The sequence below is a fragment of the Mya arenaria genome, chromosome 6, assembly GCF_026914265.1.
Source record: "Mya arenaria isolate MELC-2E11 chromosome 6, ASM2691426v1".
Lineage (NCBI taxonomy): Eukaryota > Metazoa > Mollusca > Bivalvia > Myida > Myidae > Mya > Mya arenaria.
The window spans coordinates 42,211,431-42,239,336 of NC_069127.1; the positions used below are offsets into that span (position 1 = coordinate 42,211,431).

A 27,906-nucleotide genomic window follows, 5' to 3' on the forward strand; every position below is an offset into this window, starting at 1 on the left:
GGTAATTAAGGGATTAAGAAAACACAGACATGGCATGAAACTTGTAAAACGATCCGCCAATAAACTTTGAAACTTGTACCACACTTTTAATAATACTCATTGAAACATCAATAGAACAATAAAAAACAACACATTCAATGATACAGGTAACTATTGAATGTGATGAATTAAAGTTAGAAATGCAATACTTAAGTTACAATCGAAAACACCACCCAGACACATTAATCCTGCATAACAATATCCATGCTCTCCACGAGATCCTCGTTGGTATAATTGTGAGTGATCGTGTATGGTACATATTTAACGTGTACATATGCGTCTTACCACACCACGTTACCTTGTACTTTGTTTCTACATTATGTCCTTTCTAATATGAAACAGGAATTATTTGATTGCAGTATACTGGTAATCATCACTCGAATAAAACTTTTCTGTAGATAATCTGAGAAATTCATACGCCCCAGTATTTAAACAAATTTTAGACTGAAGGAGCCATGAAATAGACTGGAGGGGCCATGTTAAATACTGGAGGAGCCATGTTATAGACTGGAATAGCGATGTAATGTACTGGGGTAGCCATTTTACACGCTAGAGTAGCAATTTGATTGACCGGAGTAACCATTTGATGGACTGTAATAGTCATTAGATAGTCTGGGGTAGCCATGTAATAGACTGGAGTAGCAATTTGATTGACCGGAGTAACCATTTGATGGACCGTAATAGTCATTTAATAGACTGGGTTAGCCATGTAATAGACTGGAGTAGCAATTTGATGGACCGTAATAGTCATTTAATAGACTGGGTTAGCCATGTAATAGACTGGAGTAGCAATTTGATGGACTGTAATAGTCATGTAATAGACTGGAGTAGCGGACTCCCCATGTCGGACAGCAATCCTCATTTGACGCATGTTTTCAAATATGAGACTGCTGTTACATTTAAAAGTATCAAAGGATTGATCTATGTTATAGTGCAGTGATATATTTTGTCAAAAACGAAAATATATGTTTCATAATAATCAGTAAATTTTTAAGTGTCAGTTTGTCGAAACAGTATCTCCCTTTTACCACTATTTTACATATTTAGTCAATCTGAACCAGCATTGTCCAACTTGCCGGAGATAGCCGAGTCTTTAAGATTGGCATTTACTATCTACATGTGCGTGCTGTAACCGTTTTGCTCCAACATTTCTGCATTCTTTTTCTCTTCCGTCGGGGAGTCGACGTTGCCGGTAAAAACGTCATTGACGAAATACTTGCTAGCCACGTCCTTCGTCTTGGAATCGGGTGTGGTCCTGCGGAGATACGAAAACAGATATTGTGAACACTTTAACAATGAAAGATTGTTCTTGCTTGATTTTTCTGAAGTAATTTGTTCAATTTTATTTTTATTTGGACAATGACCGAGCGAAACTCTAAAAGACACCAACTTGCCTGCCGAAATTAACAGCGTCTTCGATCGTTTCCGGAAGTACCTGTCCGTTGGTTTCTGGCAGGAAGAGCGACAGGAACCCAGCGACCACGGATAGGCCGCCAAAGATGATCAGCGGAAGCGCCTTTCCGAAGTCACCCTCCACAAATGTTCCCTATGATAAAGATAACAAAACTTGCAGAACCAACTTTCCCGATTACTTAATGATGCGCTGGAAGTAGACTCCACTTTTAAAATGAAAAACTTGAACTTTGAGCTGTTGAGTTGAAATTACATGTTCTCTCAAAATACTCACCAGATCGGCGATATACGGTGAAATGATACCGCCCACCCTGGCCAACATGGAACTCGAGCCCATCCCAGAGTTTCGTACGAGGGTCGGGAAAAGTTCCGCCGACCACACGTAGATGATGGCGTACGCCGCCGATATCCCAAACTTTCCAATGTTGGATAATACCACTGTGATCCAGTAAAGAGCTGAAAGAAAATACAAGGAACATTTAAGGAGCCTGGTACGATCTTAAGAAAGAAAGAATTGTTGTTGTTTTTTAATATATGTTTGATTGTACAACTGTTTTCTTTAACGTACGTCCAAATTTGTAATCTGTAGCAACAAATTACTAAACTAACATTTTTATCCGGTGTTGTGCGTTGCTATCTTTAACCTATCTAATAATGAAGACTGTACGCAGTGCGTTTTCTCGTAATTATAGAAATGTGTAACTCCCTTTTTTATTATAATATTACAGTTTTAAGCGATTCTCAAGGTTGATTCTTGAAACTGAAAAACAACGACAAAACGTTATGATAATTACTGTCCCTTCTTATTGCATTTTGTGATGACCAATGCCATTCGAGGAATGTTATAAATTTTCCGTTTACTAATTTACTTCGATCGATTCTGACGAATGCGCCAAAAAGTAGTTCAATAGAGTATACTTCTGTCAGTTTTTTTTTTCACCAATGTTTACTTTTTCAGCTAGTTTAAGTAGTAAAAGATAGCATATTTTTAGTGTTTGCATTTTATGTAAGCGAACGACAATCAATAATTCATAGATCGACTGACCAATGCACTAACCACACCAATTTTTTAGTTGAGAAAAAAAGTTTGAGTCAAATTTTGACGATAAACAGAAATTAGGGCGAGGTACGCTTGCTCTTTTCACTGAAGATCGCCAAAGTAGAGTTATAAACATATATACATGGATGATATTTTCTGATATCAAACAGCTTCTTCTTTGCGTTTGATACATCTAAAATACTTTCAAATTACGACCCATTTGAATTGATTTCTAGAACAGATAATGAGTCTTGTTTTTATTCTTTCCCGAGTATAAAATATGTTCAACCAACTTACATTTATCAGCATACAGCACAGTAAATATGGTACAGAGGCAGGCCCCGCCCCCGAGGATCATAGTGCCACAGTGGAGTGCCTTCCGGCCGACGCGGTTCAGCAAGACGAGACAGAGGATATACGCCCCGACCTCCATGGTGGAGTTGATGGCGAAGTTCGTGTAGATGTCACCGTCAAGGTTCCCCACGTTCAGACCAAGGCCGTAATACACCATGCTTACTACCACCCTGCATATGGAGTGGGTCAAAAGATGCACTGGTCGGTTAGCACGCAATAAATAGCAAGCAACCTCAAATAATTAACACATATAATCGTGTTTGGACTAACTGAGTTCTTTCTCAATAAGAAAACAGAAATAAATATCGAAACGGAGGAAAATGTGTTCACCGAATGCTTAATTCATCGAGTATTGATTGGTTGGTTGATCGGTTCGTTGACTGTCTGCCTAGGACGAGTTTTTTCGTCAGACGAATATCAAATTCAAATAGAGGTTATACCACTCGAGTTTTTAACCAGTGCTGACCTAAAACTGTGAACGGCGCGGTCACTCACCAGTTGAGGTAGATGATTATAGTGCGTATCAGGAGACGGGGGACGGTAATCATTCGAAGGATGCTCTCCTTGCCGCCCTCCTCCATGCTGTCCGCGTCTATCACCTTCTCCGGAAGTTCAACCTTGTTTACTTTTGCGCATTTCCGGATGATCTTCTCCGCCTCCTCGTACTTTCCCCTGGTGATCAGCCAGCGAGGGGACTCGGGGATTAACCTGTTGTATTTGAAAAACAATCTACTAGTATAACTTTATAAACACGCTATGAGATCAGTCATATCATAGGAATTTGACTCAGTGTTTGGTCTGAAATTATTTATTAAAGTAATTATATCACCAAATACTGACAAAATTTAAGATTTCGGACAAAAAGCTGGCCACTAGCACTATCCTTAAAAAAGGAGAATCGCTACGGACATGCCCAAAATCTGGAAAGTTTGATCGCATTTTTTTACACATCCAAAAAAATCTTGAAATTTGTTTTGAGAGCTCAACCCGTAACATCAACAATTACATACAACTCTTGGCACTTTTTAAGCAAAACAAAAATTAATCGGGCAAAAACCTAATCCGGTCAGTTGGATTTATTAAAGGTGCATTTATTTAGAATCCAAAATTCTACAATGCTGTCCCTATAAAGACATACACGAACACCATATTTGCAAATACTTCTTTTCTTTTTCGAAGATAAAAATGAACAAAGATACGAAGAAAGAAATGTTGCAATAGTGTCGATCTATTTGTATGTTTACTTTTTTATGAAATCCGAATCCAGTTTCCCTGTTGATGGTACTAATCCTCGATATTCGGAATACCGCATTAAAGCTGCACTCTCACAGATTGAACGTTTTGACAATTTTTTTATTTTTTATATAAGACTGCTGACAAAATAATAGATCGCAGATTTTTATATTTTAGTTTAAAAGTGATGTTTTATGCATTCTTCTTAAACCGTTAGGAACGGTTTAAGCCATTTAACATTAACTTTCAAACGGAAATATGAAAAACTACTTTTCCAGCAATCTAATATCATTGGGTTGCAGATATTTACGCAAAAATTTGCTCTTTCCAAGACAAAAAAAATGAAAAAAATTGTAAAAATGGTATGGTGAGAGTGCAGCATAAAATTGCCCGAAATTCGGCGTTCTAAAAAGGGGAGTGGTTGATACCCACAATAAGTTCAAGCTTCGACAAATATCAGTGTATAACATTTGGTTAACTAAAATTCGATAAGTTCAATATGTTTTCCATCAGATAATATACGATCAAAAGAGAAAACTGTAGTTGAAACGAAAGTAAATATTGACAATGTGCTTGTGTTTGGACGCAGAGTATGACGAAGTACTGCGGAAAAGGAATCAAACTATAAACCACTAGATAAGTTCTCTTAGCTTCTTTAAAGATGCACTATTACTCACAAATACGATTTAACAAATTTATTACAATTGATTTAAGATACCCAAAAGGATGAACAAATGTTGAAAACAATGGTTCTTATGAAGGATACCTAGTTTAATTTAAAAGAAATGTGCAGAAAACACGGTATTTCTACCTTATGAGATCATAGTAAATCGCAGTAAATCTTTTAGCATTCACCAATCATTTAATATTCTTTCGTTTTCATCTATTAAATACACAGTTATAATACTGTTAAAGTAATTAATATTTTTAATAAATACATTATTTAGTAAGAAGTTGAGGGTGTATCACTCAAAATTCATGTTTGTTTTACATGTGTATGTATTAATTTTGAATAAGAGTGTCACTTTAAGGCAACTTTTAATGCTAAAACGTGACTGGTACCTTTCGTTGCATTACTTTTCGTTCAAATAAGAGCAATTATACCAGTCTTAATTGTTCGGTTATCAATTTGGAACACCTCACCAGAAGTAAAAAACGAGGAGGACAGTTGGACACGCGAGCACGAGCAGCAGGATATTCCACGTGCGCACGAAGTAGGCCACTAGGCACAGCAAGAAAAGACCGATACACCAGAAAAATTCGATGATGATCCCTGCCGCCACACGATAAGAGGGACCCACCAGCTCCACACCTGAAAGGCAAAAAAGTTTTCAGTAAAGTACCCGTCGCTCATTTGCCCTCGAACTTTGCTCCTTCGCGTAAGAGCAAAGACGCGTTGGCCCCAACGGAAAAAAAACGTACACTTATGTAGTAGGTCATAAACAATGCCAAACATGGACGGGTGGACACACATGGGATTTACTGTACATTTTGTAGTGTTATCAAATTTCTAAGGCAGGGAACCATGACAAAATATGTTTTAAAGGGGATATTCAAAATCATTTAAAAAGTCCGACCAAGACCCGGATTGTGCTGTTCAACATGTCTGTCAAAATCCAGCTGCGTCGTAGGAGTAAAACACTGACCGAAGAGTTATTCACATTTGGCTGGGTATCCCGAGTCCTTTCCTTGAAATATACGAGTCCAGGGGATGCATCCAAGTTACAAAATAAATCACTGACATAGTACTTACCAATGACGAAGAGCGACATGAAGATGCCCGAGTTCGACGCACCTTGGACGAAACGGAATATAACAAAGGCCCCGTAGTTGGGCGCGAACGCGGACCCAAACGCCGCCCCGATGTGCAAGAACGAAGACAGCATCACCGCCTTCTTCCGTCCGAATCTAAAATAATGTTATTGGTTAAAGTACATTCGTCGATAGTATTATTTCTATTTAGTTTGCATTCGGAACTCCTCGGCCATTTTTATCATAACAACCTCGGATGTATGCCGGTACATCAGTTGATGTAGTTCGTAAATGTTTGAAATACAAATATATCATTACAAATGTACTGAAATGTAGTGTTTTAGAGTTGTATTTATTGATCTAAGTTTAAATTGATTGCCAGTGACGTGTATTGTTGCAAACATAATTAAGATTTCCAAGAGTTAAGTCATAAAGTGTAACTGCTAAATGAAATTCTACGCGATCTACTTGCGGCGGACTTAATCGTACCACTTCTTGAGTATGTGAACCGTCCAAATACATCCGAGGTTGTTTTCGATAAAAATGGCCGAGGAGATCCGAATGATTTAGTTTGGTGCGAACGCCGAACCGATTCGAAAAACATGGTGAGTATCAACACTGTCTTTCGACCGAGTCAAATAAATGTGAATGGTAATAGAACATTCGTCAGTAGTTTTAGTTATGTTTAGTTTGGTGCGGACGCCACAACGGTACGAAACACATGAACGAAAAGAATCATCGCATTATTAGTCTTAACCCATTTATTTTACATTCTGATTGCGATTGTAGAAATGGTTTCAACAGCATGTTATTAAACCATTATTAAAGTCATCCCATACATTTACACATGAGCTACAGAATGTATTCACAGTATATTTAGACCACCGATCCAAACAGAAGCCGTGTGTGTGTGATTTCTCTCCGATGAACAGGTCCTTGTTCTATTTAAATGTTTATATATGGGTTGTATATGAGGTACAATAGACATAAATTATCCGTAAAGATGAATATTGACATCTTGTAGTGCAAATATATTTTCATTGATGCCTGTACTTGCATGTATGATTGATGAACGCGCCGAATAAACCAGAGATAATAATGATATTGTAAAAAATATCTTTAAAAAACAAACAAACTAATTTTAAACTTGGCACTCCTGTAGGCATTAATTTTGGCATTGAAGAAACCATATGGTCAGATGAATTTGCAGTGTCCGGAGTTCATTTATAGTGAGGGACACACGTAACTTGAAACACATACACATCAGATAACCGATGAGCGGCTTGCGTGTTCATACGTTTGGGAGAACCAATCATAGGTTTGTTTACATACAGATCGGATAACCGATGCTAGGGTCGATGCCATACAGATCATAGAGCCGGTGCTAGTGTCGTTTACATTCATATCATAGAGCCGGTGCTAGTGTCGTTTACATACATATCATAGAGCCGGTGCTAGTGTCGTTTACATACATATCATAGAGCCGGTGCTAGTGTCGTTTACATACATATCGGAGAGCCGATGCTAGGGTCGATGCCACACATATCATAGAGCCGGTGCTAGTATCGTTTACATTCATATCATAGAGCCGGTGCTAGTGTCGTTTACATACATATCATAGAGCCGGTGCTAGTGTCGTTTACATACATATCGGAGAGCCGGTGCTAGAGTCGTTTACATATATATAATAGAGCCGGTGCTAGTGTCGTTTACATACATATCGGAGAGCCGGTGCTAGTGTCGTTTACATACATATCGGAGAGCCGGTGCTAGTGTCGTTTACATACATATCGGAGAGCCGGTGCTAGTGTCGTTTACATACATATCGGAGAGCCGGTGCTAGTGTCGAGCCGATGCTAGTGTCGTTTACATACATATCAAAGAGCCGGTGCTAGTGTCGTTTACATACATATCATAGAGCCGAAGCTAGTGTCGTTTACATACATATCATAGAGCCGGTGCTAGTGTCGTTTACATACATATCATAGAGCCGGTGCTAGTGTCGTTTACATACATATCGGAAAGCCGGTGCTAGTGTCGTTTACATACATATCGGAGAGCCGGTGCTAGTGTCGTTTACATACATATCATAGAGCCGGGGCTAGTGTCGTTTACATACATATCATAGAGCCGATGCTAGTGTCGTTTACATACATATCATAGAGCCGGTGCTAGTGTCGTTTACATACATATCATAGAGCCGGTGCTAGTGTCGTTTACATACATATCATAGAGCCGGGGCTAGTGTCGTTTACATACATATCATAGAGCCGATGCTAGTGTCGTTTACATACATATCATAGAGCCGGTGCTAGTGTCGTTTACATACATATCGGAGAGCCAGTGCTAGTGTCGTTTACATACATATCATAGAGCCGGGGCTAGTGTCGTTTACATACATATCATAGAGCCGATGCTAGTGTCGTTTACATACATATCGGAGAGCCGGTGCTAGTGTCGTTTACATACATATCATAGAGCCGGGGCTAGTGTCGTTTACATACATATCATAGAGCCGGTGCTAGTGTCGTTTACATACATATCGGAGGGCCGGTGCTAGTGTCGTTTACATACATATCATAGAGCCGATGGTAGTGTCGTTTACATACATATCATAGAGCCGGTGCTAGTGTCGTTTACATACATATCATAGAGCCGATGCTAGTGTCGTTTACATACATATCATAGAGCCGGTGCTAGTGTCGTTTACATACATATCATAGAGCCGGTGCTAGTGTCGTTTACATACATATCGGAGAGCCGGTGCTAGTGTCGTTTACATACATACCATCGAGCCGGTGCTAGTGTCGTTACATACATATCATAGAGCCGGTGCTAGTGTCGTTTACATACATATCATAGAGCCGGTGCTAGTGTCGTTTACATACATATCATAGAGCCGATGCTAGTGTCGTTTACATACATATCATAGAGCCGGTGCTAGTGTCGTTTACATACATATCATAGAGCCGGTGCTAGTGTCGTTTACATACATATCATAGAGCCGATGCTAGTGTCGTTTACATACATATCATAGAGCCGGTGCTAGTGTCGTTTACATACATATCATAGAGCCGGTGCTAGTGTCGTTTACATACATATCGGAGAGCCGGTGCTAGTGTCGTTTACATACATATCATCGAGCCAGTGCTAGTGTCGTTTACATACATATCATAGAGCCGATGCTAGTGTCGTTTACATACATATCATCGAGCCGGTGCTAGTGTCGTTTACATACATATCGGAGAGCCGATGCTAGTGTCGTTTACATACATATCATAGAGCTGGTGCTAGTGTCGTTCACATACATATCATAGAGCCGGTGCTAGTGTCCTTTACATACATATCGGAGAGCCGGTGCTAGTGTCGTTTACATACATATCATAGAGCCGGTGCTAGTGTCGTTTACATACATATCGGAGAGCCGGTGCTAGTGTCGTTTACATACATAGCATAGAGCCGGTGCTAGTGTCGTTTACATACATATCGGAGAGCCGATGCTAGTGTCGTTTACATACATATCATAGAGCCGGTGCTAGTGTCGTTTATATACATATCATAGAGCCGGTGCTAGTGTCGTTTACATACATATCATAGAGCTGGTGCTAGTGTCGTTTACATACATATCATAGAGCCGGTGCTAGTGTCGTTTACAAACATATCATAGAGCCGGTGCTAGTGTCGTTTACATACATATCATAGAGCCGGTGCTAGTGTCGTTTACATACATATCGGAGAGCCGGTGCTAGGGTCGATGCCATACATATCATAGAGGCGGTGCTAGTGTCGTTTACATACATATCATAGAGCCGGTGCTAGTGTCGTTTACATACATATCATAGAGCCGGTGCTAGTGTCGTTTACATACATATCATAGAGCAGGCGCTAGTGTCGTTTACATACATATCATAGAGCCGGTGCTAGTGTCGTTTACATACATATCGGAGAGCCGGTGCTAGTGTCGTTTACATACATATCGTAGAGGCGGTGCTAGTGTCGTTTACATACATATCATAGAGCCGGTGCTAGTGTCGTTTACATACATATCGGAGAGCCGGTACTAGTGTCGTTTACATACATATCATAAAGCCGGTGCTAGTGTCGTTTACATACATATCATAGAGCCGGTGCTAGTGTCGTTTACATACATATCATAGAGCCGGTGCTAGTGTCGTTTACATACATATCGGAGAGCCGGTGCTAGTGTCGTTTACATACATATCATAGAGCCGGTGCTAGTGTCGTTTACATACATATCGGAGAGCCGGTGCTAGTGTCGTTTACATACATATCATAGAGCCGGTGCTAGTGTCGTTTACATACATATCATAGAGCCGGTGCTAGTGTCGTTTACATACATATCATAGAGCCGGTGCTAGTGTCGTTTACATACATATCATAGAGCCGGTGCTAGTGTCGTTTACATACATATCATAGAGCCGGTGCTAGTGTCGTTTACATACATATCATAGAGCCGGTGCTAGTGTCGTTTACATACATACCATAGAGCCGGTGCTAGTGTCGTTTACATACATATCATAGAGCCGGTGCTAGTGTCGTTTACATACATATCATAGAGCCGGTGCTAGTGTCGTTTACATACATATCGGAGAGCCGGTGCTAGTGTCGTTTACATACATATCATAGAGCCGGTGCTAGTGTCGTTTACATACATATCATAGAGCCGGTGCTAGTGTCGTTTACAAACATATCGGAGAGCCGGTGCTAGTGTCGTTTACATACATATCATAGAGCCGGTGCTAGTGTCGTTTACATACATATCATAAAGCCGGTGCTAGTGTCGTTTACAAACATATCGGAGAGCCGGTGCTAGTGTCGTTTACATACATATCATAGAGCCGGTGCTAGTGTCGTTTACATACATATCATAGAGCCGGTGCTAGTGTCGTTTACATACATATCATAGAGCCGGTGCTAGTGTCGTTTACATACATATCGGAGAGCCGGTGCTAGTGTCGTTTACATACATATCAGAGAGCCGGTGCTAGTGTCGTTTACATACATATCATAGAGCCGGTGCTAGTGTCGTTTACATACATATCATAGAGCCGGTGCTAGTGTCGTTTACATACATATCATAGAGCCGGTGCTAGTGTCGTTTACATACATATCGGAGAGCCGGTGCTAGTGTCGTTTACATACATATCGGAGAGCCGATTCTATTTTCGTTTACATACATATCGGCGAGCCGATACTAGGTTCGTTTACATACATATCATAGAGCCGGTGCTAGTGTCGTTTACATACATATTATAGAGCCGGTGCTAGTGTCGTTTACATACATATCATAGAGCCGATGCTAGTGTCGTTTACATACATATCATAGAGCCGGTGCTAGTGTCATTTACAGACATATCATAGAGACGGTGCTAGTGTCGTTTACATACATATCGGAGAGCCGGTGCTAGGGTCGATGCCATACATATCATAGAGCCGGTGCTAGTGTCGTTTACATACATATCATAGAGCCGATGCTAGGGTCGATGCCATACATATCATAGAGCCGATGCTAGTGTCGTTTACATACATATCATAGAGCCGGTGCTAGGGTCGATGCCATACATATCATAGAGCCGGTGCTAGTGTCGTTTACATACATATCATAGAGCCGGTGCTAGTGTCGTTTACATACATATCATAGAGCCGGTGCTAGTGTCGTTTACATACATATCGGAGAGCCGGTGCTAGTGTCGTTTACATACATATCATAGAGCCGGTGCTAGTGTCGTTTACATACATATCATAGAGCCGATGCTAGTGTCGTTTACATACATATCATAGAGCCGGTGCTAGTGTCGTTTACATACATATCATAGAGCCGGTGCTAGTGTCGTTTACATACATATCATAGAGCCGGTGCTAGTGTCGTTTACATACATATCGGAGAGCCGGTGCTAGTGTCGTTTACATACATATCGGAGAGCCGGTGCTAGTGTCGTTTACATACATATCAGAGAGCCGGTCCTAGTGTCGTTTACATATATATCATCGAGCCGGTGCTAGTGTCGTTTACATACATATCATAGAGCCGGTGCTAGTGTCGTTTACATACATATCGGAGAGCCGGTGCTAGTGTCGTTTACATACATATCATAGAGCCGGTGCTAGTGTCTTTTACATACATATCGGAGAGCCGGTGCTAGTGTCGTTTACATACATATCATAGAGCCGATGCTAGTGTCGTTTACATACATATCATAGAGCCGGTGCTAGTGTCGTTTACATACATATCGGAGAGCCGGTGCTAGTGTCGTTTACATACATATCATAGAGCCGGTGCTAGTGTCGTTAACATACATATCATAGAGCCGGTGCTAGTGTCGTTTACATACATATCATAGAGCCGGTGCTAGTGTCGTTTACATAAATATCATAGAGCCGGTGCTAGTGTCGTTTACATACATATCGGAGAGCCGGTGCTAGTGTCGTTTACATACATATCGGAGAGCCGGTGCTAGTGTCGTTTACATACATATCGGAGAGCCGGTGCTAGTGTCGTTTACATACATATCATAGAGCCGGTGCTAGTGTCGTTTACATACATATGATAGAGCCGGTGCTAGTGTCGTTTACATAAAAATCATAGAGCCGATGCTAGGGTCGATGCCATACATATCGGAGAGCCGGTGCTAGTGTCGTTTACATACATATCATAGAGCCGGTGCTAGTGTCGTTTACATACATATCATAGAGCAGGTGCTAGTGTCGTTTACATACATATCATAGAGCCGATGCTAGTGTCGTTTACATACATATCGGAGAGCCGGTGCTAGTGTCGTTTACATACATATCATAGAGCCGGTGCTAGTGTCGTTTACATACATATCATAGAGCAGGTGCTAGTGTCGTTTACATACATATCATAGAGCCGGTGCTAGTGTCGTTTACATACATATCGGAGAGCCGGTGCTAGTGTCGTTTACATACATATCTGAGAGCCGGTGCTAGTGTCGTTTACATACATATCATAGAGCCGGTGCTAGTGTCGTTTACATACATATCGGAGAGCCGGTGCTAGTGTCGTTAACAAACATATCGGAGAGCCGGTGCTAGTGTCGTTTACATACATATCATAGAGCAGGTGCTAGTGTCGTTTACATACATATCATAGAGCCGGTGCTAGTGTCGTTTACATACATATCGGAGAGCCGGTGCTAGTGTCGTTTACATACATATCGGAGAGCCGGTGCTAGTGTCGTTTACATACATATCATAGAGCCGGTGCTAGTGTCGTTTACATACATATCATAGAGCCGGTGCTAGTGTCGTTTACATACATATCATAGAGCCGGTGCTAGTGTCGTTTACATACATATCATAGAGCCGGTGCTAGTGTCGTTTACATACATATCGGAGAGCCGGTGCTAGTGTCGTTTACATACATATCGTAGAGCCGGTGCTAGTGTCGTTTACATACATATCATAGAGCCGGTGCTAGTGTCGTTTACATACATATCGGAGAGACGGTACTAGTGTCGTTTACATACATATCATAAAGCCGGTACTAGTGTCGTTTACATACATATCATAAAGCCGGTGCTAGTGTCGTTTACATACATATCATAGAGCCGGTGCTAGTGTCGTTTACATACATATCGGAGAGCCGGTGCTAGTGTCGTTTACATACATATCATAGAGCCGGTGCTAGTGTCGTTTACATACATATCATAGAGCCGGTGCTAGTGTCGTTTACATACATATCGGAGAGCCGGTGCTAGTGTCGTTTACATACATATCATAGAGCCGGTGCTAGTGTCGTTTACATACATATCATAGAGCCGGTGCTAGTGTCGTTTACATACATATCATAGAGCCGGTGCTAGTGTCGTTTACATACATATCATAGAGCCGGTGCTAGTGTCGTTTACATACATATCATAGAGCCGGTGCTAGTGTCGTTTACATACATATCATAGAGCCGGTGCTAGTGTCGTTTACATACATATCATAGAGCCGGTGCTAGTGTCGTTTACATACATATCATAGAGCCGGTGCTAGTGTCGTTTACATACATATCATAGAGCCGGTGCTAGTGTCGTTTACATACATATCGGAGAGCCGGTGCTAGTGTCGTTTACATACATATCATAGAGCCGGTGCTAGTGTCGTTTACATACATATCATAGAGCCGGTGCTAGTGTCGTTTACAAACATATCGGAGAGCCGGTGCTAGTGTCGTTTACAAACATATCATAGAGCCGGTGCTAGTGTCGTTTACATACATATCATAAAGCCGGTGCTAGTGTCGTTTACAAACATATCGGAGAGCCGGTGCTAGTGTCGTTTACATACATATCATAGAGCCGGTGCTAGTGTCGTTTACATACATATCATAGAGCCGGTGCTAGTGTCGTTTACATACATATCAGAGAGCCGGTGCTAGTGTCGTTTACATACATATCGGAGAGCCGGTGCTAGTGTCGTTTACATACATATCAGAGAGCCGGTGCTAGTGTCGTTTACATTCATATCATAGAGCCGGTGCTAGTGTCGTTTACATACATATCATAGAGCCGGTGCTAGTGTCGTTTACATACATATCATAGAGCCGGTGCTAGTGTCGTTTACATACATATCGGAGAGCCGGTGCTAGTGTCGTTTACATACATATCGGAGAGCCGATTCTATTTTCGTTTACATACATATCGGCGAGCCGATACTAGGTTCGTTTACATACATATCATAGAGCCGGTGCTAGTGTCGTTTACATACATATTATAGAGCCGGTGCTAGTGTCGTTTACATACATATCATAGAGCCGATGCTAGTGTCGTTTACATACATATCATAGAGCCGGTGCTAGTGTCATTTACAGACATATCATAGAGACGGTGCTAGTGTCGTTTACATACATATCGGAGAGCCGGTGCTAGGGTCGATGCCATACATATCATAGAGCCGGTGCTAGTGTCGTTTACATACATATCATAGAGCCGATGCTAGGGTCGATGCCATACATATCATAGAGCCGATGCTAGTGTCGTTTACATACATATCATAGAGCCGGTGCTAGGGTCGATGCCATACATATCATAGAGACGGTGCTAGTGTCGTTTACATACATATCATAGAGCCGGTGCTAGTGTCGTTTACATACATATCATAGAGCCGGTGCTAGTGTCGTTTACATACATATCGGAGAGCCGATGCTAGTGTCGTTTACATACATATCATAGAGCCGGTGCTAGTGTCGTTTACATACATATCATAGAGCCGATGCTAGTGTCGTTTACATACATATCATAGAGCCGGTGCTAGTGTCGTTTACATACATATCATAGAGCCGGTGCTAGTGTCGTTTACATACATATCATAGAGCCGGTGCTAGTGTCGTTTACATACATATCGGAGAGCCGGTGCTAGTGTCGTTTACATACATATCGGAGAGCCGGTGCTAGTGTCGTTTACATACATATCGGAGAGCCGGTCCTAGTGTCGTTTACATATATATCATCGAGCCAGTGCTAGTGTCGTTTACATACATATCATAGAGCCGGTGCTAGTGTCGTTTACATACATATCGGAGAGCCGGTGCTAGTGTCGTTTACATACATATCATAGAGCCGGTGCTAGTGTCTTTTACATACATATCGGAGAGCCGGTGCTAGTGTCGTTTACATACATATCATAGAGCCGATGCTAGTGTCGTTTACATACATATCATAGAGCCGTTGCTAGTGTCGTTTACATACATATCGGAGAGCCGGTGCTAGTGTCGTTTACATACATATCATAGAGCCGGTGCTAGTGTCGTTAACATACATATCATAGAGCCGGTGCTAGTGTCGTTTACATACATATCATAGAGCCGGTGCTAGCGTCGTTTACATAAATATCATAGAGCCGGTGCTAGTGTCGTTTACATACATATCGGAGAGCCGGTGCTAGTGTCGTTTACATACATATCGGAGAGCCGGTGCTAGTGTCGTTTACATACATATCGGAGAGCCGGTGCTAGTGTCGTTTACATACATATCATAGAGCCGGTGCTAGTGTCGTTTACATACAAGGCAAGACGTGTACTAAATCATATCTATGTTTCTCTGCAGAATTTGTGTTATGTGCCTTACTCGATGTACTATAAAATATTTGATACTAAAATAAGACCTATTCTATTATATGGATCAGAGCTGTGCGGACTAAAACATATGCAATGTATTGAATCTGTACATGCTACTGCTTGTAAAAGATATTTAAAAGTCCCACCCAGTGCTTGCAATGATGCTATATTAGCTGATCTTGGGAGATTTCCTATGTTTATTATGTCTGCCAAAAGATGTTTGAAATATTGGATTAGAATCCTGAATTTAAATAATGACAGATATGTTAGGAAATGCTATAATATGCTTTTGTATTATGATAACTTGGGCATTGAATCATGGGTGACACATGTTAGAAAACATTTGTATATAAATGGTTTTGGATATATATGGGAATGCCAATCTGTTGCAAATGAGAAAGTTTTCTTGCATCAATATGTTCAAAGGCTAAAAGACCAATATATGCAAAATTGGAGAGAAAGGATATTCTCGAATAGCAAGTTATTTCATTTTGCAAATTACAAAGATACCTTTGAAGTTGCATTATATGTACATGTTATTGATATTGTAAAGGTCAGAATCTGCTATGCAAGATTTAGAAGTTCTTGTCACAATCTTATGATTGAAAAGGGGAGGCATTATGATATAGATAGAGACTATAGATATTGTCCATATTGTGAATGTATTGTCGAGGATGAATTTCATTTCCTTCTTGTGTGCCCCCTTTATTCTAAATTACGTGTTAAATACATATCTAGCATGTATCATGAGTTTCCAACATTGCAAAGATTTTATAATTTGATGTCAAGTAGAAATGAGCTAATTATAAGAAATACTGCTATGTTTGTATACCATGCTTTTAAACTACGAAATAATTATTTCCATGATTATTATGTATAGGCATATATTTATGTCATTGTGCATAGTGTATTAATCATGAATTGAATGTTATATCAGCATATGAGATTGATAAAACTTCTTGCCATTTTACGCATAGTATATCAATATTACCTTCATATGTGTTGAATTATAAGAAATGATGCACATTGTTAAATATGTCTATGTACTTACACTGATATGTTTGTAAAATAGAACCAATCTATAATATCTATATTACGTTATGAATAATGAATATTGAATTGCATAATTTTCATGACCTGTCATACCTGTTGTATTGATTTATATATATATGTATATGTAAATGATTGGGCCGGAGGCCATATATCATAATAAAATTATATATATACATATCATAGAGCCGGTGCTAGTGTCGTTTACATACATATCATAGAGCCGATGCTAGTGTCGTTAACATACATATCATAGAGCAGGTGCTAGTGTCTTTTACATACATATCATAGAGCCGGTGCTAGTGTCGTTTACATACATATCGGAGAGCCGGTGCTTGTGTCGTTTACATACATATCGGAGATCCGGTGCTAGTGTCGTTTACATACATATCGGAGAGCCGGTGCTAGTGTCGTTTACATACATATCGGAGAGCCGATTCTATGTTCGTTTACATACTTATCGGCGAGCCGATACTTGGTTCGTTTACATACATATCATAAAGCGGTGCTAGTGTCGTTTACATACATATCATAGAGACAGTGCTAGTGTCGTTTAAATACATATCATAGAGCCGGTGCTAGTGTCGTTTACACACATATCATAGAGCCGGTGCTAGTGTCGTTTACATACATATCATAGAGCCGATGCTAGTGTCGTTTACATACATATCGAAGAGCCGGTGCTAGTGTCGTTTACATACATATCATAGAGCCGGTGCTAGTGTCGTTTACATACATATCATAGAGCCGGTGCTAGTGTCGTTTACATACATATCATAGAGCCGGTGCTAGTGTCGTTTACATACATATCATAGAGCCGATGCTAGTGTCGTTTACATACATATCATAGAGCAGGTGCTAGTGTCTTTTACATACATATCATAGAGCCGGTGCTAGTGTCGTTTACATACATATCGGAGAGCCGGTGCTTGTGTCGTTTACATACATATCATAGAGCCGGTGCTAGTGTCGTTTACATACATATCGGAGAGCCGGTGCTAGTGTCGTTTACATACATATCGGAGAGCCGATTCTATGTTCGTTAACATACTTATCGGCGAGCCGATACTAGGTTCGTTTACATACATATCATAAAGCGGTGCTAGTGTCGTTTACATACATATGATAGAGCCAGTGCTAGTGTCGTTTACATACATATCATAGAGCCGATGCTAGTGTCGTTTTCATACATATCATAGAGCCGGTGCTAGTGTCGTTTACATACATATCGGAGAGCCGGTGCTAGTGTCATTTACATGCATATCATAGAGCCGGTGCTAGTGTCGTTTACATACATATCATAGAGCCTGTGCTAGGGTCGATGCCATACATATCGGAGAGCCGGTGCTAGTGTCGTATACATACATATCATAGAGCCGGTGCTAGTGCCGTTTGCATACATATCATAGAGCCGATGCTAGTGTCGTTTACATACATATCGGACTGCCAGTGCTAGTGTCGTTTGCATACATATCGGAGAGCCGGTGCTAGTGTCGTTTACATATATATCATAGAGCCGGTGCTAGTGTCGTTTACATACATATCGGAGAGCCGGTGCTAGTGTCGTTTACATACATATCGGAGAGCCGGTGCTAGTATCGTTTACATACATATCGGAGAGCCGGTGCTAGTGTCGTTTACATACATATCATAGAGCCGGTGCTACTGTCGTTTACATACATATCATAGAGCCGGTGCTAGTGTCTTTTACATACATATCATAGAGCCGGTGCTAGTGTCGTTTACATACATATCATAGAACCGGTGCTAGTGTCTTTTACATACATATCATAGAGCCGGTGCTAGTGTCGTTTACATACATATCGGAGAGCCGGTGCTAGTGTCGTTTACATACATATCGGAGAGCCGGTGCTAGTGTCGTTTACATACATATCATAGAGCCGGTGCTAGTGTCGTTTACATACATATCATAGAGCCGGTGCTAGTGTCGTTTACATACATATCATAGAGCCGGTGCTAGTGTCGTTTACATACATATCATAGAGCCGGTGCTAGTGTCTTTTACATACATATCATAGAGCCGGTGCTAGTGTCGTTTACATACATATCGGAGAGCCGGTGCTAGTGTCGTTTACATACATATCGGAGAGCCGGTGCTAGTGTCGTTAACATACATACCATAGAGCCGATGCTAGTGTCGTTTACATACATATCATAGAGCCGGTGCTAGTGTCGTTTACATACATATCATAGAGCCGGTGCTAGTGTCGTTTACATACATATCATAGAGCCGGTGCTAGTGTCGTTTACATACATATCGGAGAGCCGGTGCTAGTGTCGTTTACATACATATCGGAGAGCCGGTGCTAGTGTCGTTTACATACATATCATAGAGCCGGTGCTAGTGTCGTTTACATACATATCGGAGAGCCGGTGCTAGTGTCGTTTACATACATATCATAGAGCCGGTGCTAGTGTCGTTTACATACATATCGGAGAGCCGGTGCTAGTGTCGTTAACATACATATCGGAGAGCCGGTGCTAGTGTCGTTTACATACATATCATAGAGCCGGTGCTAGTGTCGTTTACATACATATCATAGAGCCGGTGCTAGTGTCGTTTACATACATATCATAGAGCCGGTGCTAGTGCCGTTTACATACATATTATAGAGCCGGTGCTAGTGTCGTTTACATACATATCATAGAGCCGGTGCTAGTGTCGTTTACATACATATCATAGAGCCGGTGCTAGTGTCGTTTACATACATATCATAGAGCCGGTGCTAGTGTCGTTTACACACATATCATAGAGCCGATGCTAGTGTCGTTTACATACATATCGGAGAGCCGGTGCTAGTGTCGTTTACATACATATCATAGAGCCGGTGCTAGTGTCGTTAACATACATATCATAGAGCCGGTGCTAGTGTCGTTTACATACATATCATAGAGCCGGTGCTAGTGTCGTTTACATACATATCATAGAGCCGATGCTAGTGTCGTTTACATACATATCATAGAGCAGGTGCTAGTGTCTTTTACATACATATCATAGAGCCGGTGCTAGTGTCGTTTACATACATATCGGAGAGCCGGTGCTTGTGTCGTTTACATACATATCGGAGAGCCGGTGCTAGTGTCGTTTACATACATATCGGAGAGCCGGTGCTAGTGTCGTTTACATACATATCGGAGAGCCGATTCTATGTTCGTTTACATACTTATCGGCGAGCCGATACTAGGTTCGTTTACATACATATCATAAAGCGGTGCTAGTGTCGTTTACATACATATCATAGAGCCAGTGCTAGTGTCGTTTACATACATATCATAGAGCCGATGCTAGTGTCGTTTTCATACATATCATAGAGCCGGTGCTAGTGTCGTTTACATACATATCGGAGAGCCGGTGCTAGTGTCATTTACATACATATCATAGAGCCGGTGCTAGTGTCGTTTACATACATATCATAGAGCCGGTGCTAGGGTCGATGCCATACATATCATAGAGCCGATGCTAGTGTCGTTTACATACATATCGGAGAGCCAGTGCTAGTGTCGTTTGCATACATATCGGAGAGCCGGTGCTAGTGTCGTTTACATACATATCATAGAGCCGATGCTAGTGTCGTTTACATACATATCGGAGAGCCGGTGCTAGTGTCGTTTACAAACATATCGGAGAGCCGGTGCTAGTATCGTTTACATACATATCGGAGAGCCGGTGCTAGTGTCGTTTACATACATATCATAGAGCCGGTGCTAGTGTCGTTTACATACATATCATAGAGCCGGTGCTAGTGTCGTTTACATACATATCATAGAGCCGGTGCTAGTGTCTTTTACATACATATCATAGAGCCGGTGCTAGTGTCTTTTTCATACATATCGGAGAGCCGGTGCTAGTGTCGTTTACATACATATCGGAGAGCCGGTGCTAGTGTCGTTTACATACATATCGGAGAGCCGGTGCTAGTGTCGTTTACATACAAATCATAGAGCCGGTGCTAGTGTCGTTTACATATATATCATAGAGCCGGTGCTAGTGTCGTTTACATACATATCATAGAGCCGGTGCTAGTGCCGTTTACATACATATCATAGAGCCGGTGCTAGTGTCGTTTACATACATATCATTGAGCCGATGCTAGTGTCGTTTACATACATATCATAGAGCCGGTGCTAGTGTCGTTTACATACATATCGGAGAGCCGGTGCTAGTGTCGTTTACATACATATCGGAGAGCCGGTGCTAGTGTCGTTTACATACATATCGGAGAGCCGATTCTATGTTCGTTTACAGACTTATCGGCGAGCCGATACTAGGTTCGTTTACATACATATCATAAAGCGGTGCTAGTGTCGTTTACATACATATCATAGAGCCAGTGCTAGTGTCGTTTACATACATATCATAGAGCCGATGCTAGTGTCGTTTACATACATATCATAGAGCCGGTGCTAGTGTCGTTTACATACATATCGGAGAGCCGGTGCTAGTGTCATTTACATACATATCATAGAGCCGGTGCTATTGTCGTTTACATACATATCATAGAGCCGGTGCTAGGGTCGATGCCATACATATCATAGAGCCGATGCTAGTGTCGTTTACATACATATCGGAGAGCCAGTGCTAGTGTCGTTTGCATACATATCATAGAGCCGGTGCTAGTGTCGTTTACATACATATCATAGAGCCGGTGCTAGTGTCGTTTACATACATATCGGAGAGCCGGTGCTAGTGTCGTTTACATACATATCGGAGAGCCGGTGCTAGTATCGTTTACATACATATCGGAGAGCCGGTGCTAGTGTCGTTTACATACATATCATAGAGCCGGTGCTAGTGTCGTTTACACACATATCATAGAGCCGGTGCTAGTGTCGTTTACATACATATCATAGAGCAGGTGCTAGTGTCGTTTACATACATATCATAGAGCCGGTGCTAGTGTCTTTTACATACATATCATAGAGCAGGTGCTAGTGTCGTTTACATACATATCGGAGAGCCGGTGCTAGTGTCGTTTACATACATATCGGAGAGCCGGTGCTAGTGTCGTTTACATACATATCATAGAGCCGGTGCTAGTGTCGTTTACATACATATCATAGAGCCGGTGCTAGTGTCGTTTACATACATATCATAGAGCCGGTGCTAGTGTCGTTTACATACATATCATAGAGCCGGTGCTAGTGTCTTTTACATACATATCATAGAGCCGGTGCTAGTGTCGTTTACATACATATCTGAGAGCCGGTGCTAGTGTCGTTTACATACATATCGGAGAGCCGGTGCTAGTGTCGTTTACATACATATCATAGAGCCGGTGCTAGTGTCGTTTACATACATATCATAGAGCCGGTGCTAGTGTCGTTTACATACATATCATAGAGCCGGTGCTAGTGTCGTTAACATACATATCGGAGAGCCGGTGCTAGTGTCGTTTACATACATATCGGAGAGCCGGTGCTAGTATCGTTTACATACATATCGGAGAGCCGGTGCTAGTGTCGTTTACATACATATCATAGAGCCGGTGCTAGTGTCGTTTACATACATATCATAGAGCCGGTGCTAGTGTCGTTTACATACATATCATAGAGCCGGTGCTAGTGTCGTTTACATACATATCGGAGAGCCGGTGCTAGTGTCGTTTACATACATATCGGAGAGCCGGTGCTAGTGTCGTTTACATACATATCATAGAGCCGGTGCTAGTGTCGTTTACATACATATCACAGAGCCGGTGCTAGTGTCGTTTGCATACATATCGGAGAGCCGGTGCTAGTGTCGTTTACATACATATCATAGAGCCGGTGCTAGTGTCGTTTACATACATATCGGAGAGCCGGTGCTAGTGTCGTTTACATACATATCGGAGAGCCGGTGCTAGTGTCGTTTACATACATATCATAGAGCCGGTGCTAGTGTCGTTTACATACATATCGGAGAGCCGGTGCTAGTGTCGTTTACATACATATCGGAGAGCCGGTGCTAGTGTCGTTTACATACATATCATAGAGCCGGTGCTAGTGTCGTTTACATACATATCGGAGAGCCGGTGCTAGTGTCGTTTACATACATATCATAGAGCCGGTGCTAGTGTCGTTTACATACATATCATAGAGCCGGTGCTAGTGTCGTTTACATACATATCGGAGAGCCGGTGCTAGTGTCGTTTACATACATATCGGAGAGCCGGTGCTAGGGTCGATGCCATACATATCGGAGAGCCGGTGCTAGTGTCGTTTACATACATATCATAGAGCCGGTGCTAGTGTCGTTTACATACATATCATAGAGCCGGTGCTAGTGTCGTTTACATACATATCATAGAGCCGGTGCTAGTGTCGTTTACATACATATCGGAGAGCCGATACTAGGTTCGTTTACATACATATCGGAGAGCCGATTCTATGTTTGTTTACATACTTATCGGCGAGCCGATAATAGGTTTGTTTACATACATATCGGCGAACCGATACTAGGTTCGTTTACATACATATCGGCGAGCCGATACTAGGTTTGTTTACATACATATCGGCGAGCCGATACTTGGTTCGTTTACATACATATCCGATAGCCGAGGCTAGGTTCCTTATCATATCAGGGAACAGATGCTTGTTCGTTTAAATGTTGTCTGCATCATTGATTTTAACGTCACCATGGTGAAGACAGAAAACATATACGAAGTTATAATTAGAAAATATTGTGGAATAGCATAATGATTACTTCAAGTAACTTGTAAGGGTTGAGCGAGCGATTCAAGCAAGCGCTTCTTAGTCATTAAAATTTTATACCGTATAATTTTTCTTAAATATGTCACTGTAATTGTACACCACATAGAACAAAATTATGACTTCTTACTTTTCTAAAGCAATCCTCTGTGTATTGCATAACTTACATATCTGAGAATACACCGATGGCGATAGATCCGAACAGTTTCCCTCCCATCAGTATCATGTTGGCGTTGGCCCGGGCCAGTTTGTTTCCGCATACCAGGTTTGTCTGGTGGAAAAAGTGCAATAAATTATACCAAAATCAATGCATTATTTTATGTATATCTTTCGTACTCAATTTAGTTTTTACTTTCGAATCTCTGCCAATGTTGTCATGTATGCCGAATTTGTGGTTAATTAAAAGCAAGATCAACAATGGCTATTACTAAGCAGAGGCAATTTTAGGGCGGCGTAGTGCCTAGTGGGCTGGAGATGTTACGAATTAAAAGGCATAGTTCTAGGGAAATTTGCAATGCTTATTGTTTTTACATATATACCATTAATAAAAAGTAACTTAGTTAAACGGTGTACATGACCTAATTTGTGACTAAGACTTCTTTGAAACTTTGATACATAAGTGTTCTGAGAGAACAATCGTATTTTTATTTCGAAGCCACCCAGAAATTAAACGACGCTTGATGTCACTGAAATATTTTTATGACCAATAACGAGATTATATATCTTTAGTAAATAAGTATGGATGACTTTGACCAACTCTTACATACAGCATGTTGGTCTGTTATCGCGATTTAATATATATAAATCAAAATTTGGGATAATTTAAGATATCGTCTTCAGTAATCAAGTATGCGCGATTATTTTTACTATTTGTCTAACATTTTGTATATGAAATAACCTTTGTAATGAAAGTGTTCTTGAACGTTGATTGGTCGAAGACGAACGTATCACATTCAGTAGTACTTGTATTTACTGGAATGTAATGCGCATTGTAAGACGTGTTTTCATTGGTCACATATCGATCACACGAGCTGTAAACCAATGAACCCTCATCATCTTTGCCAGTTTCCCATGTAATGGATTGGTTGATAAGAAGTTTATGCCATTGTCCTTGGACTTCGTACGTGTCGTTTCCAAGTCCAGGCAAAGCACATCTGAAATTTATATTTAAAATAACAATGTTAGTTGTGGTATTTTTTATGTTTTAAGAAAATATACGCTCCAAGTTTTATGGTCACTCCTACCAAATTATTTTGAAATCTGATCATGAATGAGAAAGAAATGAACCGGATAAAAACAGACATGACGACGTGACGTTACTTCACTCGGGGATATACTACTACAACTACTACTACTACTACTGCTACGACAACTTTGACCACCACCACCATCACCACCACCACCACCACCACCACCACCACTACCACTACCACTACTACTACTACTACTACTACTACTACTACTACGACTACTACTACTACTACTACTACTACTACTACTACTACTACTACTACTACTACTACTACTACTACTACTACTACTATTACTACTACTACTACTACTGCTGCTGCTGCTGCTACTACTACTACTACAACTACTACTACAACAACTACTTCTACTACTACTACTACTACTACTACTACTACTACTACTACTACTACTACTACTACTACTACTACTACTACTACTACTACTACTACTACTACTACTAATACTGCTGCTGCTGCTGCTGCTGCTGCTACTACTACTACTACAACTACAACTACTACTACAACAACTACTACTACTACTTCAACTACTACTACTACTACTACTTCTACTACCACCACTACTACTACTACTACTACTACTACTACTACTACTACTACTACTACTGCTACTACTACTCTACTACTACTACTACTACTACTACTACTACTACTACTACTACTACTACTACTACTACTACTACTACTTCTACTACTACTACTACTACTACTACTACTACTACTACTACTACTACTACTAATACTACTACTACTACTACTTCTACATTATCGTGTATTTGTTATTAATCTATGAAAGAAAGCTCCATGGTTTCTGGAACGGGTGTGAATGGGTCGAAGTTAAAGACATTTGGTTAAGCAGTCAGAAGTTGACGTCCCGCCCACATATTATGACTACCCCTCAATTTCTCCTGCGTACCAATATTCAAATCTTGTTTAATATGTATATCCTGCTTCATCAAGTATGGCCTAGCATGTTAATAAGCATTGAGGTATTTTAGCACTTCTAATATGTATAATGTGATGCTAATTTTCAAATCATATGAAATATACACATGTACACAGTTTCATCAAATATTGCAAACTATTTAACAGCAGTTAAGTAAAGTAATGGGGTCAAGGTCACGTATGATTTGATCACCCTTCATCTGGAACTTGTATATACAAATTCATCAAATATAACGCATAGCTCAATGCATTATTTAACAGATCGCGTCTTTTACAAACTTTGCTGTTATGCTTTTCGGTAAAATATCCCGATATTTTTACTGCTTTGAAAATATCAATTTTGATAAATTCACTGCTTTTATGGACATTGGTTCCCGTGTTGCTTTAGACAAATAGCGTAGAGATCACAACGCAGGGTTAAATTTTGTTTTAATGACGTCACAAATGGTAATCAATCTTACCAATCGATCAGAAAAAATAGAGTTTCCTGTGCTGAAGCGTAAGGTTAATTTCGAACATGCGACGAAATAGTATCTCTTAATGCACCAGTCAATTGTTATAGGTCAGGAGAATAGCGGGGACTTTGACTTTCGGGCCAGCCAAACCTTGGTAAGATCTGAGGGGACGAACTGCTGGTTAAATTCCCGCAAAATGCCCCCGCACCCCAGGGACCCTAGGTAAGGCCCATTCCCCAGTATTTTTCGCGTGAAGACAAAACCACCGTATTCATTCGGAACTGCGGGACTTCCTGGAAAGTAAAAACACGGCCCATTTCCCCGGCTATCCCCAGTATACCTCCGGACCTGGGAGGGCCGTGGTTACAATTGAATGGTGCAAAAGTTGAACAGCCCTCGTATATTTTTCTACTGTGTACGCGCTTACCTGTGGTCGGGGATGGCCAGGGTGAAAACCGACGACAGCATCTGCATCCCTGTAAATATCGCTGGCAAGCAGACGAGAAAATACAATATCTTCTGGTACTTTCCAAATTCACCTAAAAGAACGGTTATGTCATCAAACTTCATCTTGTAGGTGTTGTTAGATCTTTTTGAATGTTTATGTAACCGTGTATTTTATAAATCAACTTTCTTGAAGGTACCCCCCTTCCATCCAACTCAGGCTATGATCCAAAACTTTTTCGATACACAAACATTTCATCCAATCAAGATTTTATTTCTAGTTTTAAAGCTCCTCAAACCGCTGTTGGTTTTTCACTCTAACAAATCCAAAAGCAAAAAAAAATAAAAAAAAATAAAAAATAACGAAGATTGTTACGGTATCCTCTCAATCAACATCGATGATAAATCATAAATATAAGATACAACACTCCTCATTGAATAACACAATCGTACCGTGGAGGTTACATATTCATCTGGTGCATTATTTAGAATGACAAACTACCGTTGCTTTTATTGCCCTCTTTTTGCACAGGAAGAAATTGAACTACTTACCATTCGGCAAAACATAACTGCATTTGGTGGAATTGGGGTAGATAAACACCGTAAGTGTTTATCTAGCTCCTATATAAAGCCTGACTCTTGAGTCTAGCCGTGCCAGTGCATATTGTCTCTGTACCACGTTATTTCAGTATCTTGGCAGGTTTTTTAAGTCCAGAAACCCCTTAAAGGGTTAATGTTTCTGTACGACGATGATGGAGAAAACAGCAACTAAAAATACAATACACATGTATACAGTACTTTGACATTTTGATTCGAAAGACAGATACTCTAATTTAACCAATCATAATTATTGGAGTGATTTCTTTAATTGTGTAGTGTGCAATACATAACCAAATGAATCAATGAGGTCGAATGGTAAGCAAGTGCCGACGCTTACTAGATACTTTTTGTTAATTAAGGAGCATACATGTACTCAATAGCCAGAGGGTTTGTACTTGAGCCATACTGGTGGAACTTGAGACAGACTGGTGGAACTTGAACCAGAATGGTGGTACTTAAGACAGACTGGTGGAACTTGAGTCAGAGTGGTGGAACTTGAGTGGTGGAACTTGAGTCAGAGTGGTG

At 40.8% G+C, this 27,906-nt stretch overlaps 1 protein-coding gene across 1 annotated transcript; it reads right to left on the reverse strand.

Annotated features, from left to right (window-relative positions):
* On the reverse strand, positions 1–27,235 carry LOC128239172 (organic cation transporter protein-like). The gene is made up of 10 exons (XM_052955676.1): positions 26,765–27,235; positions 24,568–24,823; positions 23,837–23,940; positions 5,832–5,986; positions 5,222–5,390; positions 3,341–3,553; positions 2,789–3,015; positions 1,727–1,908; positions 1,434–1,585; positions 1–1,294 (listed from the first exon to the last, which is right to left on the reverse strand). The coding sequence occupies exons 1-10, from the start codon at positions 26,905–26,907 to the stop codon at positions 1,153–1,155; spliced, it is 1,743 nt and encodes a 580-aa protein (XP_052811636.1). The 5' UTR covers positions 26,908–27,235; the 3' UTR covers positions 1–1,152.
* Positions 27,236–27,906: the final 671 nt, after the last annotated feature.

Bases quoted from the DNA above. Each gene is read 5' to 3' on its own strand.
- LOC128239172 (XM_052955676.1), bottom strand. From the start codon at position 26,907: ATGAAGTTTGATGACATAACCGTTCTTTTAGGTGAATTTGGAAAGTAC. The intron at 3,016-3,340 runs GTGAGTGACCGC...CTCCATATGCAG, and splicing joins ATAATCATCTACCTCAACTG to GGTGGTAGTAAGCATGGTGT. The intron at 1,909-2,788 runs GTAAGTTGGTTG...ATTTTCTTTCAG, and splicing joins TGTGCTGTATGCTGATAAAT to CTCTTTACTGGATCACAGTG.